Source organism: Melanerpes formicivorus, unplaced genomic scaffold (assembly GCF_026170545.1).
Source record: "Melanerpes formicivorus ecotype bairdi unplaced genomic scaffold, bMelFor1.0.p_v2 SCAF_2645, whole genome shotgun sequence".
In the NCBI taxonomy this organism is placed as follows: Eukaryota; Metazoa; Chordata; class Aves; order Piciformes; family Picidae; genus Melanerpes; species Melanerpes formicivorus.
The window spans coordinates 16,889-29,673 of record NW_027144996.1 but is presented as its reverse complement, the minus strand read 5'-3'; the positions used below and the strand labels follow the sequence as shown (position 1 = coordinate 29,673).

The 12,785-nt window shown below is 66.1% G+C and overlaps 1 protein-coding gene and 1 long non-coding RNA gene across 2 annotated transcripts; both read left to right on the top strand.

The window, feature by feature from the left end:
* Positions 1-1,175: 1,175 nt before the first annotated feature.
* LOC137461596 (uncharacterized) lies at positions 1,176-2,790 on the top strand. Its single transcript, XR_010993431.1, has 2 exons — positions 1,176-1,331; positions 2,119-2,790. It is a non-coding gene; the product is annotated as an uncharacterized lncRNA (long non-coding RNA).
* A 3,463-nt stretch (positions 2,791-6,253) lies between these two features.
* On the top strand, positions 6,254-9,335 carry LOC137461595 (heat shock protein beta-1). The gene is made up of 3 exons (XM_068171281.1): positions 6,254-6,770; positions 7,900-7,963; positions 9,004-9,335. The coding sequence occupies exons 1-3, from the start codon at positions 6,410-6,412 to the stop codon at positions 9,161-9,163; spliced, it is 585 nt and encodes a 194-aa protein (XP_068027382.1). The 5' UTR covers positions 6,254-6,409; the 3' UTR covers positions 9,164-9,335.
* Positions 9,336-12,785: the final 3,450 nt, after the last annotated feature.

Genomic DNA, 12,785 nt, shown 5'->3' with positions numbered 1-12,785 from the left:
GGAAGGATGGAAAGATGGATGGATCAAAGGATGGAGGGAGAGAAGGATGGAGGGAGGGAGAATGGATGGAGGGATGGATGGAATGATGGATGGAGGGATGGATGGATGGATGGATGGAGAGAGGGAAGGAGGGATGGATAGAGGGATGAAATGAGGGAGGGAGGCAGGGATGGAGGGAAGGATGGATGGAAGGATGGAGGGATGGATGGAGGGATGGAGGATGTATGGATGGGTGAATGGATGGATGGGTGGATGGGTGGATGGATGGACAAATATACAGATAGATGGATGGAGAGAGAGGTGAAAGGCCAGACAAAGAGATGAGGAGCCCTGTGGCCTGCCAGCTAGGCCTGAGGCTGCCAGCTGTGCCAATCAGCTGGCTCAGTCAGCTGGGTAACCAGGCTGCCATCAACCTTACAACCTTTGGCTCTCTTCCCACTGTGAGGCACACACTCAAGAATCCCCTCGAGCAGGCCTGTGCACATCCCAGCAAGACAAAGGCTGCCAGCCTGGCCCTGCCCTGCCCTCCCAAAGCTGGTTTCTCCTCCTCAAGCTGCTGTTGTCTCAGGCTCTGGGCAGTGTTTCCTGCCAGAGGGAACAGCCCCTGCATATCTAGCAGCTCCTTAGCATGCAGCTGGCAGCCAGCTGAGATTGCTCCTTCCTGACCTATTTGTCTCTCCTGCTATCAAGTGGGAGATCAAGCTGTGGGCTGGGGGTGCAGGAATCAGCTCTGGCACCCCTGTGGCAGGGGGCTGGTTTTGCCTGAGCTGGGCTGAAGACATCCAGGAGGGAGGACAAGAGAAATTACTGCTCAGGCTGCTCTGGTCAGAGCTTCCTGAAGGTCTCCCTGACATCAGGAGCATGGGCTGGGAAAGCTGCTCCCAGCCAGGTACCACCAGCTTGTTGTGCATCCTCCTGCTCCAGGCCAGGGCTGGGTTTTGCTGGGATGTCCTCAGGAAGGTGGCAGGACTGAGCTGCAGGGCAGGGCCCCCATCCCTCTCATCCATCCCTGGAAGGGGTGTGGACAGCAGACCAAGCTCTGCCTGGGGCTCAGGAGGAGCAGAGCCACTTCTGCCAGGCTTGGAGGAGGCTGCAGTGAAGGGGCAGCCACGGAAACACCCCCAGCCCCCTTCCCCCCTTCTCCTGCCCTGCAGCCCAGCCAGAAGCCCCAGGGCTTTCCCTCAGCCTCCTGCCCTGTCCCCAGCCCCTGTCACCCCCTGCCACCCTGGGTCCGTCACCACATGGTCCTGCCTCAGTGATGCCAACTTCTCCTTTTCCATTTCATCCCAAGGTCCCTCTCGGAGAGCATCGCCGCCAGCCTGGCTCCCAGGGTAACCTCTCCCCTTCCTCCTCCTCCTCCTCCTCTTCCTCCTGGACCTCTCTGTGTCTCCTCACCCCCTTAGGTGCCCTCAGCACCCGAGCACCTCTGGGCCGGGCCTGTGTCTCTGCTCAGCCTCACTAACACCGGGATGGGACAAGGGAGCAAGGGGCTGGCTCCTGCGCCGCTGCCCGCCGAGCCCCCCACAGCCCCGTGCTCTCCACGTCCCTCCTCATCTTCAGGCTCCAGCAGGCCTCAGCTCGCCTCCCACTAATCCTCAACCTCTCTTTTTTCAGCAGCTTTCACTCTCTGGTGTCTGGGGCACACAAAAGCCACATTAACCTGCTCACTTTCTGCCCTCGCCGCTGCCTAATCCAGGACTAACACCCCCGGGGGGGCTGGGGAGGAGGAAGGGGTTGGAGAGGGTGTGATGGATGGCAGAAAGACAGTCTGGAGAGTGAGGGTGGGCAGACACTGGCACAGGTTGCCTAGGAAGGCTGTGGATGCCCCCTCCCTGGAGGTGCTGAAGGCCAGGCTGGATGAGGCCTTGAGCAACCTGTGCTGGTGGGAGGTGTCCCTGCCCGTGGCAGGGGGTTGGAACCGGCTGAGCTTTCAGGTCCCTTCCAACCCAACCCATTCAGTGATTCTCCACTGGGTAGCCTCATCCTGACACCTCGCAGCCACTCTCAGCCTCAGGGGGATGCTCGGCTGTGCCGGGAGCACCCGGCGCCAGCCCCCTTCCCCCCTCCCCTGGGCTGCCCCCGGGGCCCCGCCTCAGTTTCCCTGTTTTCCCTCCGCAGCGCTCGGAAGCGGCCCATCCCCTACTACCGGCCCAGCCCCTCGTCCTCCAGCTCGCTGAGCTCCTGCTCCTACAGCCGCAGCCGCAGCCGCAGCTACGCCAGCTCCAGCTCCAGCCGCAGCCGCAGCCGGACTCGCAGCCCCCCCAGCCGCTCCCGCAGCCCCAGTCGCAGCCCCAGCTACAACAGCCGCAGCAGCTCCGAGAGCCTCGGCTTCTGAGCCCCTCCCACCCCACCCCCCCGGCACCCTCCGGACTGTGGCGCCCCCGCCCCCACCCGCCCCAGTCGCCACCTGCGCCCCCCCCGCCCGGGAAGGATGGGGACCGCTGGGGAGCTGGAAGCCAGCCGGGGGCTGCCGAGCGTGGAGCCGGCAGCAGGGGAAAGTGGGGACCCAAAACTCAACCGAGTCCTTGCATCGCCTGGGAGGGGCTCATCTTATCCCCCCCCCGCCCCTTCCAGGGGTCTTTTGGGGGTGGGCATGGGGGAGGGCAGGATTTCTTCTTCTTTGGGGGGGTGGGGGTGGGATGGGGTGGGCCAGCATAGAGCAAGGGAACAAACTGCTCAGCAGAGACCTTGGGGTGGGGTGAGGGGGTAACTGGGGACCCCCCCCAACCAAGAACCCTCTCATTAGAGGTGGCTGGGGACCCCCTGTGCTTTTCTGGGGGGTTGATTTCACTTTTGTAGCACAAGTGTATCCTTGAGGGCGTTGTTGGGGGGGGGTGGGGGGGAGGCAGGAAGGGGCTTCTCCAGCACAGGCTTGGCTGGAGTGTGTGAGGCCAGCCCCGGCTCCCCCCCTGCAGATGTGTCCCCAGGCTGTCCCAGTGGCCAAAGGGCACCACGAACCCTTTTGGGCCTCCCCCAGACCCAAGCAGACGCTGAGCCACGGATGAACAAAAGCAAGCAGCCCCCCCCCCCCGCCCCCCCCCCCCAATCTTTTCCCGGGGTGGGGGTCACCTGGGCAGGTTTGATGCTGCTCATCCTGGCTGTGGAGCCAGCCCTGGCACGCACACCCACCCCACCCCATTTTGGTGGGGACCAAGCTGTCACCCCCAAGAGGTGGGGGGGAGGGCTGAGCTGAGTGGTACAGCGGTGACTCTTCCACCCCTGGGGCCACATCCAACCATCCTCCGGCTTCGGCATCTCCCACCCCGGGCTGCAGCCCCAGCCGCCTCCTGCCGGGGGCCCGGCGGCAGCTCTTTGGTGATGGTTACAGAAGAACAGAGGCTGGGGGGGGGGGGGGGGGGGGGGGGGGCTGGCCCGTGCAGGACTCTGCTGATTCTCCATAACGAAAGCTCCCCCCGGGGCACCAAGGGCAGTCCCGGGGGGCTCCATCCCCTCGGCCCCAGGTTTTCCAGGCGGCCGGAGCAGGGCGCAGGGGGCTGAGCCTGGTTAGGTGGGAGGGCAGCTGCCGGATCGCCCTGCGGCCCCCGCCTGAGCAGCTGAGCTTGGGCAGGCCTGCCCGGCACTGCCTGCCAGCCGGCTGGGGCTGGGGAGGGCATCCTTTGGGCTCCAGCTTGGCTGGCAACGTGATGGTCTCGTTAGCCAACAGCCCGGTGAGCCAGAGGTGCTGGGAGGGCACAGATGTGAGCAGAGGGGCTCCAGGGTCGTCTCCCAGACCCAACACACGGCTCAGCTGTGGGCTGAGGGTTCACCAGCCCTTGGGTGGGATAACCACGCTGGCTGCCAGCCCCTGGATATCCCACCCAGCCCCTGCTCCGCTGGCAAAGCCACCCCCTGCCCTCGGTGGTGCCCATTAGAAATGGGGTGAGCAGGTAAGGAGGGGACATGCTGGTGGCTCTCTGTGACCCAGCTTGCCCCCATGGGCCAGCCCCAGGCAGGGTGGCAGCTCTGGTTGTGACCCTGGCAAGGAGGAGGAGGTGAAGGGTCCTGCTCCCCCCAGGCGTGGGGAGATGAAGAGCACCGATCCCCCTCTCCCCCAGCATCCCCTGAGCTGTGCGCTCCCAATCCCGACCCCCCCCGCCCCGCCTCTGTCCTCTCCATCTCCCCACGGGGAGGCTCAGACTGGCCAAGGGAGCCCCGAAACCCTGCTGAGAGAGGGGAGGGAGGGAGCCCTGCAGACATCCGACCCCAAGCCAGGGGCGAGAGGATCTTTCGCCAGCGGCCGCAGCCCTGCAGCACCAACCCTCCCCCCCCCCCCCCAGGAGCCGAGGCGGCGCCGGCGGGGCCCAGCCAGCACATCAGGGAAAATTTCCAGTCTTCCTCTTTTACAGCCTCTGTCTCCTGCCGCGGAGGGAGCAAACTGGAACAAATCCTCTGTAGGAACTCTTCAGTGTTGTCCTCTCGCGCGTGGCTCTCTCCTCTCTGCGGGTCGTGACTTCAGCTGTAGATGCCGTGAGCCGGTTCGACTCTAATAAAACACTCAGTATCTATCGGAAAGGACCCCGCGGCCGCCCGCACCTTCCTTCGCGGCTGGCTCAGCCCTGGCCAGCTCCCTGCGGATCCATCCTGCCCTCCCTCCGCCTCTGGATTGCTCTCCCCCCTGTCCGTAGGGCTCTGGACCTATGGTGTCCATCCCTGGCTCCATTTGGGCTCTGGGCATCGGTTCTGTGTCTGACTCTTCCCCCCAGCATCCTGCTACGGGGTGGGGAGGTTCCACTGCAGCTCTCCTGGCTCCCTGCAGCCTTTCTTGTGTCCTTCCCGTTTGCCTGCAGCCCTCCCATCCTCTCTCTCCTCCATCCCTCCCAGCATCTCTCCCAGCATCCATTACATCCCTCCTGCACCTATCCCATTTGTCCCTGCATCTTCCTATCCCTCCCTGCATCTTCCTATCCCTCCCTGCATCCCTGTCTGCGTCTCTCCCGTCCCACCCTGCATCCCTCCCACCCTTTCCTGACTCCCTCCCATCCCTCTGAGCACCCCCCCAGCTCCTCCCTGCATCCCTTCCCTCATGCCTGCCACCCCACCCCTGCATTCCTGCCTTCATCCCTCCTATCCCTTCTGAATCCCTCCTTGCATCCCTCCCATCGCTTGCTGCATCCCTTCAGGGATGCATCCCTCCCTTTTCCCTTCATCCCTCCCTTTATTCCTTCATCCCTCCCTTTTCCCTTCATCCCTCCCTTTTCCCTTCATCCCTCCCTTTTCCCTTCATCCCTCCCTTGACCCCTTCATCCCTCCCTTGACCCCTTCATCCCTCCCCTCCTTCCCATTTTGCCTCCTCCCTCCCCACCCCTTCACCTCCGCAGCAGCTTCTCACCCCTCCCCAGCTCCCTCCGGCCTGTGCCAGCCCTGCAGGATGCAGCCCCGGGCATGGTGCTGGCACCCACTGCAGCCACGGGTTGGGGGACACCCCCCAAATCCCCTGCTATGCTGCCCCCCCATAGTGTGTCCCCATCTGTGCCCCACCCAGAGGGCTGCCAGGGTCACACATTGCTGAGCAGCTCTCAGACAGAGCTCAGCCCAGGGGGAACTTCCTTCCCCCAAACTGGTCCCAGGGGATGCCAGAGTTGCTGGGAAGCCCTTCTGAGAGGGTCCTGCTCCGTCCAGAGCCCCCTAGACCTCCAACCCCCTCCAGCACCCCTGGCCTCATCAGCTCTATTGTGAGGTCCCTCAGCCTCCACTAATCCCACGGGGCCCCGGCACATCCTCTAAGCTCCCATCCAGCCCTGCTGGCCCACTGGCCTCCATCAGCTTCATCAGCCCCTACAGGTCCACATCGACCCTCCCCCTGGCTCCCATCAGCCCCCATCAAGCCCTATTGTCCCATCGGTCCCCATCATCCCTGCAAGCCTCGGAGACCCCTGCCCAAGCCTTGGGGGCTGGAGTAGCTCACCCCAGCTGGCTTCTGGGGGTTCCCAGCACCAGGGCAGGGGTGGGTGCCAGGAGGGTGCCATGGGGCTGGGGGTGCCCAGAAGCTTCTGGCAGGAGGGTGACGCCTTGGGCACGGGTCCGGGCACAGCTCTGCACTGAGTCATCCCCAGCCAGGTGCTGGCCCAGCCCCAGCCTGGGAAGGTTGCGTGGGCCAGAAATGGCAGCGGGGGGAGGAAGCGGTGGGGGGGAGGATGGGGGGGGTGGAACCGGGAGCAGCTCCAGGGCATATCCATCACTCCCAACAGGGCAGGCCGGGCGCGGCTCCAGGGCGGCAGTCACCTCCCCGGCCAGCCCCATCCCAGCGCGGCTGCGTGCGGCCGGCCCACGGCCGGGGGAAGCTTCTGGTTCCTTGGGCAGGGCCCTGTCGCCACTTCCATTAATAGGCAGCCGAGCACTCCGCTAAAAATAGCCCCGCGGCTGCCTCATAAGTGGCCCTCGGACTCCCTCCCCGGCAGCCCCGCGCACCATGGCCGAGCGCCGCATCCCCTTCACCTTCCTGCGCAGCCCCAGCTGGGATCCCTTCCGCGACTGGTACCATGGCAGTCGCCTCTTCGACCAGTCCTTCGGCATGCCCCACATCCCCGAGGACTGGTACAAGTGGCCAAGCGGCAGCGCCTGGCCTGGCTATTTCCGCCTGCTGCCCCGCGAAAGTGCCCTGGTGCCCAGCCCGGGCTCGCCCTACGGCCCCCTGCTCAGCCGCCAGCTCAGCAGCGGCATCTCCGAGATCCGCCAGACTGCCGACAGCTGGAAGGTCACCTTGGACGTCAACCACTTCGCGCCCGAGGAGCTGGTGGTGAAGACCAAGGATAACATTGTGGAGATCACCGGTAAGGTGGTGGGGCAGGGGGCTGGGTGGGGAGGGGGGTCAGGGAGCTGCCCCCAGTGCTTGCTGCCGGGGAAAGGGTGGGATAAGAGATGAGAGGATGGAGGGAGAGGGAGAGGGAGAGGGAGAGGGAGAGGGAGAGGGAGAGGGAGAGGGAGAGGGAGAGGGAGAGGGAGAGGGAGAGGGAGAGGGAGAGGGAGAGGGAGAGGGAGAGGAGAGGAGAGGAGAGGAGAGGAGAGGAGAGGAGAGGAGAGGAGAGGAGAGGAGAGGAGAGGAGAGGAGAGGAGAGGAGAGGAGAGGAGAGGAGAGGAGAGGAGAGGAGAGGAGAGGAGAGGAGAGGAGAGGAGAGGAGAGGAGAGGAGAGGAGAGGAGAGGAGAGGAGAGGAGAGGAGAGGAGAGGAGAGGAGAGAGGAGAGGGAAAAGGAGATGAAGGGGACAAGAGGAGAGGAGAAAGGAGGAACTGGAGGGGACAGGAAGAGGGAAAAGAGAAGGGGCAAAGAGCAAGGCTCACCTCTGCAAGCTCAGCCTTGGGGGTACCTTCATGCTGCATATGATGAAGAGGCACCCCCCGCCCCACATACTGACCCCTTGCTGCTGTCCCAGTCAGGATATGGGGAGAGACTCCCCAGCTGTGAGCCAGAGAAGACCCCGGGTGTGCCCGTGGGGGTGTCCCTGGCCCTGCAGCGCCCCTGGTTCTCCCCCACGGCCCCCTGTGGAGCTCAGCCCCAGTGGTGGTGACAAAGCCCAGACCCCGTGGCCCAGGGCCAGCAGCATGAGTCATGCCCAGCCAGGGGGCTCTGCGTGGGGCAGGGGCAGCTCCCCGGCCAGCAGCCCCAGGGACAGGCGAGGCTCAACCCCACCGAGCTAGGGAGGAGAGGGCAGCAGCTGGGTGCCCTCGGCCGCGGCTGGCTCCTGGCACCATGCTTTGTTCCGCTGGAGTCTGGGGCGATGCTCCCCGAGCGGCCCCGCTGCTCCCGGTCCCCCCCAGCCGCTCCGTGATGCCATTAAGGCACAGACGCCCAGGCCAGGCAGGATGCGATGCCAGGATGTGGCAGGGTGGGCTCTGGGCACGGAGACCTTCCCAGCCCCCTGCCCACCCTGCCAACCCCTCCGGGGGGCTGCGTTCCCTGCAGGCAAACACGAGGAGAAGCAGGACGAGCACGGCTTCATCTCCAGGTGCTTCACCCGCAAGTACACGTGAGTACCCACCGGGCACCGGGCACCTCCGCCCCCCTGCCCGGCCAGCCCCTCCGGGACCCCCGGCCGCACAGCCCAGAGCCGCAGTGTGCGGCTGAGCCTCTGCTGTGGCCACAGCACCGCACCTGCTGGGGCTGGGTGCCTGGAGGGTGGGGGGGTGGGTCGTGGGTTTGAGGGGAGTGGGGGAGTGTGGGGGGTGGGTCCCTGGGGGGTGGGTGCGTGGGGGGTGGGTGCATGGAAGGGTAGGTGCATAGGGGGAGGGTGCGTGGGGGGGTGGTATGTGCGTGGGTGGTAGGCATGGGGGGGTGGGGGCATGTGGGGGGTGGATTCATAGTGTGGGAGTCGTGTGGGTGGTGGATTCATGGGGGGCTGGGTGCATGGGGGGGCTGGGTGCATGGGGGGGCTGGGTCCATGGGGGGGCTGGGTGCATGGGTGTGTGTGCATGGGGGTGTGTGTGTGCTTGGGAGTAGTGGATTCGTGGGGTGGTGAGGGTGTGGGGGTGGTGGATTCCTGGGGTGGGAAGTGTTTGGGGTGATGTATTCACAGTGTGGGGTGATTGGGGTGTGGGTGATGAGGGTGTGGGTGATGGGGGTGTGGGGTGATGGATGTGTGGGTGATGGGGGTGTGGGGTGATGGGGGTGTGGGTGATGAGGGTGTGGGTGATGGGGGTGTGGGGTGATGGATGTGTGGGTGATGGGGGTGTGGGTGGTGGATGTGTGGGGTGATGGATGTGTGGGTGGTGGGGGGGGGTGTGAGGTGATGGGGGTGTGGGTTATGAGGGTGTGGGTGGTGGAAGTGTGGGTGATGGGGGTGTGGGTGATGGAGGTGTGGGTGATGGGGGTGTGAGGTGTTGGGGGTGTGAGGTGTTGGGGGTGTGGGTGGAGGGGGTGTGGGTGATGGGGGTGTGGGTGATGGGGGTGTGGGGTGATGGGGGTGTGGGGTGATGGCGGTGGGAGGTGTGGGGTGATAGGGGTGGGTGGTGTGGCTGTGAGCTGGTGATAGCTGCAGCCCTGACCCCCTCCTCCCCCCGCCCCCACCAGCCTGCCCCCCGGCGTGGAGGCCACGGCCGTGCGGTCGTCGCTGTCCCCCGACGGGATGCTGACGGTGGAGGCGCCGCTGCCCAAGCCCGCCCTGCAGTCCGCCGAGATCACCATCCCGGTCACCGTCGAGAGCCAAGCCAAGGATCCCGCCAAGAAGTAGGCGGTGGTGAGGAGGAGGAGAAGCTGCTGCCCCCCGCGTGAGGGCATCCTCACCCCCACCCCCAGCTCACAGCCCCCTTTTTATCGCCTGTTTTGTACCGGCCCTGTCCCCCAGCGCCTCGAGTCGATGTGGAGGGAACCAGAGCTGGCAGGAATAAAAGAGCTGAAAGAAACTTCTCCCTGTGCCCTCTCACCGACCCAGGGCCCCCAGCGGCGCCGGCACACCAGGGCAGCGCTCTGCTGGCTGGCACCGCTCCGTGGCCAGCAGCTGGGCAGGACCAGGGCACTGAGATGGGGCTGCCTGGGGCCAGGGGGATAGGTGTGGAGCTCAGCGTCCTCGCCCCTGCGTGCCAGGGCTTGGGGGCTCCACAGCCAGGGGTTTGGGGGCTCCACAGCCTGAAGCCTGGGAGCTCCACTGCCTGGGGTTTGGGGGCTCCACAGCCTGGGGCTTGGGGGCTCCACAGCCACGGGATTGGGGTCTCCACAGCCTGGGACTTGAGGGCTCCACAGCCTGGGGCTTGGGGGCTCCACAGCTTGGGGCTTGAGGGCTCCACAGCTTGGGGTTTGGGGGCTCCACAGCCTGGGGCTTGGGGGCTCCACAGCTTGGGGCTTGGGAGCTCCACAGCCTGGGGCTTGGGGGCTCCACAGCCTGGGGCTTGAGGGCTCCACAGCCTGGGGCTTGGGAGCTCTACAGCCTGGGATTTGGGGGCTCCACAGCCTGGGGCTTGGGGGCTCCATAGCCTGGGGTTTGGGGGCTCCACAGCCAGGGGTTTGGGGGCTCCACAGCCTGGGGCTTGGGGGCTCCACAGCCACGGGATTGGGGTCTCCACAGCCTGGGACTTGAGGGTTCCACAGCCTGGGGCTTGGGGGCTCCACAGCTTGGGGCTTGAGGGCTCCACAGACAGGGGCTTGGGGGCTCCACAGCCTGGGGCTTGGGGGCTCCACAGCCTGGGGCTTGAGGGCTCCACACCCAGGGGCTTGGGGGCTCCACAGCCTGGGGCTTGGGAGCTCCACAGCTTGGGACTTGGCATCCTGGGCTTGGCATCCTGGGTTCTGCCAGCCTGAACCTCCCTCTCCTGGCTGTCCCACATGCAGCTCTCCACAGCTCCAGCACCTCATGTCCCTCCACCCTGGCTCAGGTCTCCACACGTTGGTCTCCATCACTGCTGGCTCGGAGCTCAGCTTTCCACACCCTGAGCCCCTGACGTCCCAGGTCTCCACCACAGCCTTTCATTATCCCAGGGCTCCCACACCCTCTGCCTCGCCCCCCCGGGCTGCCTGTGCCTGACACCCTGCCCAGGGCCCCAGGATTCTGCCTCTCCCACATCTGCCACTCCCAGGCCCCAGCCCCAGCCTCCCAAATTCTGGCTGTCAGCACCCCAGACCTGAACACCTTGGGGCTCAGCACCCCAGACCTGACCACTTTGAGTCTCAGCACCCCAGACCTGAACACTTTGAGTCTCAGCACCCCAGAGCTGAACACTTTGGGGCTCAGCACCCCAGACCTGAACATATTTGGGGCTCAGCACCCCAGACCTGAACACCTTGGCGCTCAGCACCCCAGATGTGAACACTTTGGGGTTCAGCACCCCAGACCTGAACACTTTGGGTCTCAGCACCCTGGTGTCACCAGCCTGGGTCTCTGTGTCCCTGCACAACAAACACAACCTGCCCCCTCCTCCGGGGTCACAGAGGAGTCTGAGAGCACCCAGGGGCTTCGCGGGGGGAGGAGCTGTGCCCAGGACGCAGCCGGAGTCGTGCCCCCCGTGTCCCGGTGCCCCCGGTGCCCCCCGTGCCCCCCGTACCCCCCGTGCCCCGGTGCCCAGCCCTACATGGCCGCGGCCGGGCCGGCAGCCGTCTGGTTCCCGCTGCTAATCCTCCTGAGTCACGCTGCAGGCAGTGCTGACCCGGGAGGAATCCTGCAGCTGCGAGGCCCCCTCTGAGCCTGGGGGGGGCTGCCTGTGCCCCCCAGCCCCCTGCTCCCCTCGCCCCGGCCCCTCGCCCTCAGCGCTGCTGGGTGCGATGAGTTTGGCAGGGCTCAGGCTCCGTGCCCGGGGTGCGGCTGGCGGTCAGCTCCTGCTGCTTGGGGGTCACGCCAGTGCTTGGGGGGGGGTCACTCGTGTGCTTGGGGTGGGCCACACGTGCTCTCGTGGGGGGTCACACGTGTTCTCGGGGGGTTCACTCGTGTTCTCGGGGGTCACTCGTGTTTTCAGGGGGTCACTCGTGTTTTCAGGGGGTCACTCGTGTGCTCGTGGGGGGTCACACGTGTTCTCGGGGGGTCACACGTGTTCTCGGGGGGCGGGCACTCTTGTTTTCAGGGGATCACTCCTGTTGGGGGGGGCTCACTCGTGTGCGTGTGCCCCCTCCCCCGTGTGCCCTGTGGGGGCTGCGTGCCCACAGCAACCGGAGCCGTGCAGGTGGTTGCCATAGCAAGCAGCAGCTGCTGGCAGCGCGGTCCTGGCAGGGTGCTGAGCACCACCCCCGCGCTGCCCAGCCCTGCAGCCCTTGGCTGGGGTCGGTGCCATCGGCTTGGCAGTCCTGGGGGGTGCCAGGCAGGGGCCGTGCCCCTTCCCCAGCCCCCCTGCCAGCCCCGGGCACATGGAACACCCCAAGTGGGGGCTAAACCCTGCCCGGGGAGCGGTGCCCACACTCGTGCCCGCTGGCTCAGCCCCTTTTGGGGGCATCTCGGGGGGACACTGCCACCCCCCCTTCCAATCTACACCCCCCTCCCCTTCTAGACGGGCACTGCCTGTGCCCAGGGCACCTGGGGTGTCCTTGTCCCTCTCCAGATGGGGACACTGAGGTGGGGGGTGGGGAGGTCAGTGTGGGGAGGGGGAGCTCAGTGTGGGGAGGGGGAGGTCAATGTGGGGAGGGGGAGCTCAGTGTGGGGAGGGGGAGCTCAGTGTGGGGAGGGGGAGGTCAATGTGGGGAGCGGGCTCAGTGTGGGGGTGCCCTGTGCCATGCCAGCCCTGGGGAGCCCAGGGCCCCTCAGCTACCTTTGTGTCCCCAGGAGAAGAGCTCCCCAGGGCTCCCTCCCCATGCCCCCTGCCGTGCCCCTGCTGCTGGGGCACCCTGGCTGCCCTGTGGGGCTCCCCCCATGCCCCCTGCCGTGCCCCTGCTGCTGGGGCACCCTGGCTGCCCTGTGGGGCACAGCCCGTGGGGGCTCATTGCCCCCCCCAGGAACAACTCCCAGCGGGGCTAGGGCACTGGCAGCACAAGTGGGTGCTGGGCAGGGCTGGGGGTATCCCTCCCTGCTTGGAGGGGTTGCCGGGGCAGCCCCCAGCCCCTCCGTGGCGTGAGCAGGGGGCAGAGGCAGGGGGCAGAGGCAGGGGGCAGTGCCAGCGGCCGGCAGGGCTGTCCGTGCCCTGCCCCTCCCCCGCGGGCGGCTCCCAGCAGCATGACTCAGGGCCCAGTTTCGGTTCCTGCTTCCCAAGGCAGGGGAAACATTTTCCCAGCCTGAGTCACTGCAGCTCCCTGCGGGGAGCAGGGCCAGGAGGGCTGGGAGGGAGGGCAGGAGGCACCAACAGCCCCCCCACACCCCCTGCCCAGCCCTGCAGCGCTGCCCAGCCCACCCCTGGGAACCTGGGGAACCTTCATCAACCCCTGGGGAACCTTCATCAAGC

What these genes read in the sequence shown, in the direction of transcription:
- LOC137461595 (XM_068171281.1), top strand. Translation starts at nt 6,410, where the DNA reads ATGGCCGAGCGCCGCATCCCCTTCACCTTCCTGCGCAGCCCCAGCTGG. An exon ending in TAACATTGTGGAGATCACCG is followed by an intron (nt 6,771 to 7,899) that starts GTAAGGTGGTGG and finishes CGTTCCCTGCAG; the next exon opens with GCAAACACGAGGAGAAGCAG. An exon ending in TGCTTCACCCGCAAGTACAC is followed by an intron (nt 7,964 to 9,003) that starts GTGAGTACCCAC and finishes CGCCCCCACCAG; the next exon opens with CCTGCCCCCCGGCGTGGAGG.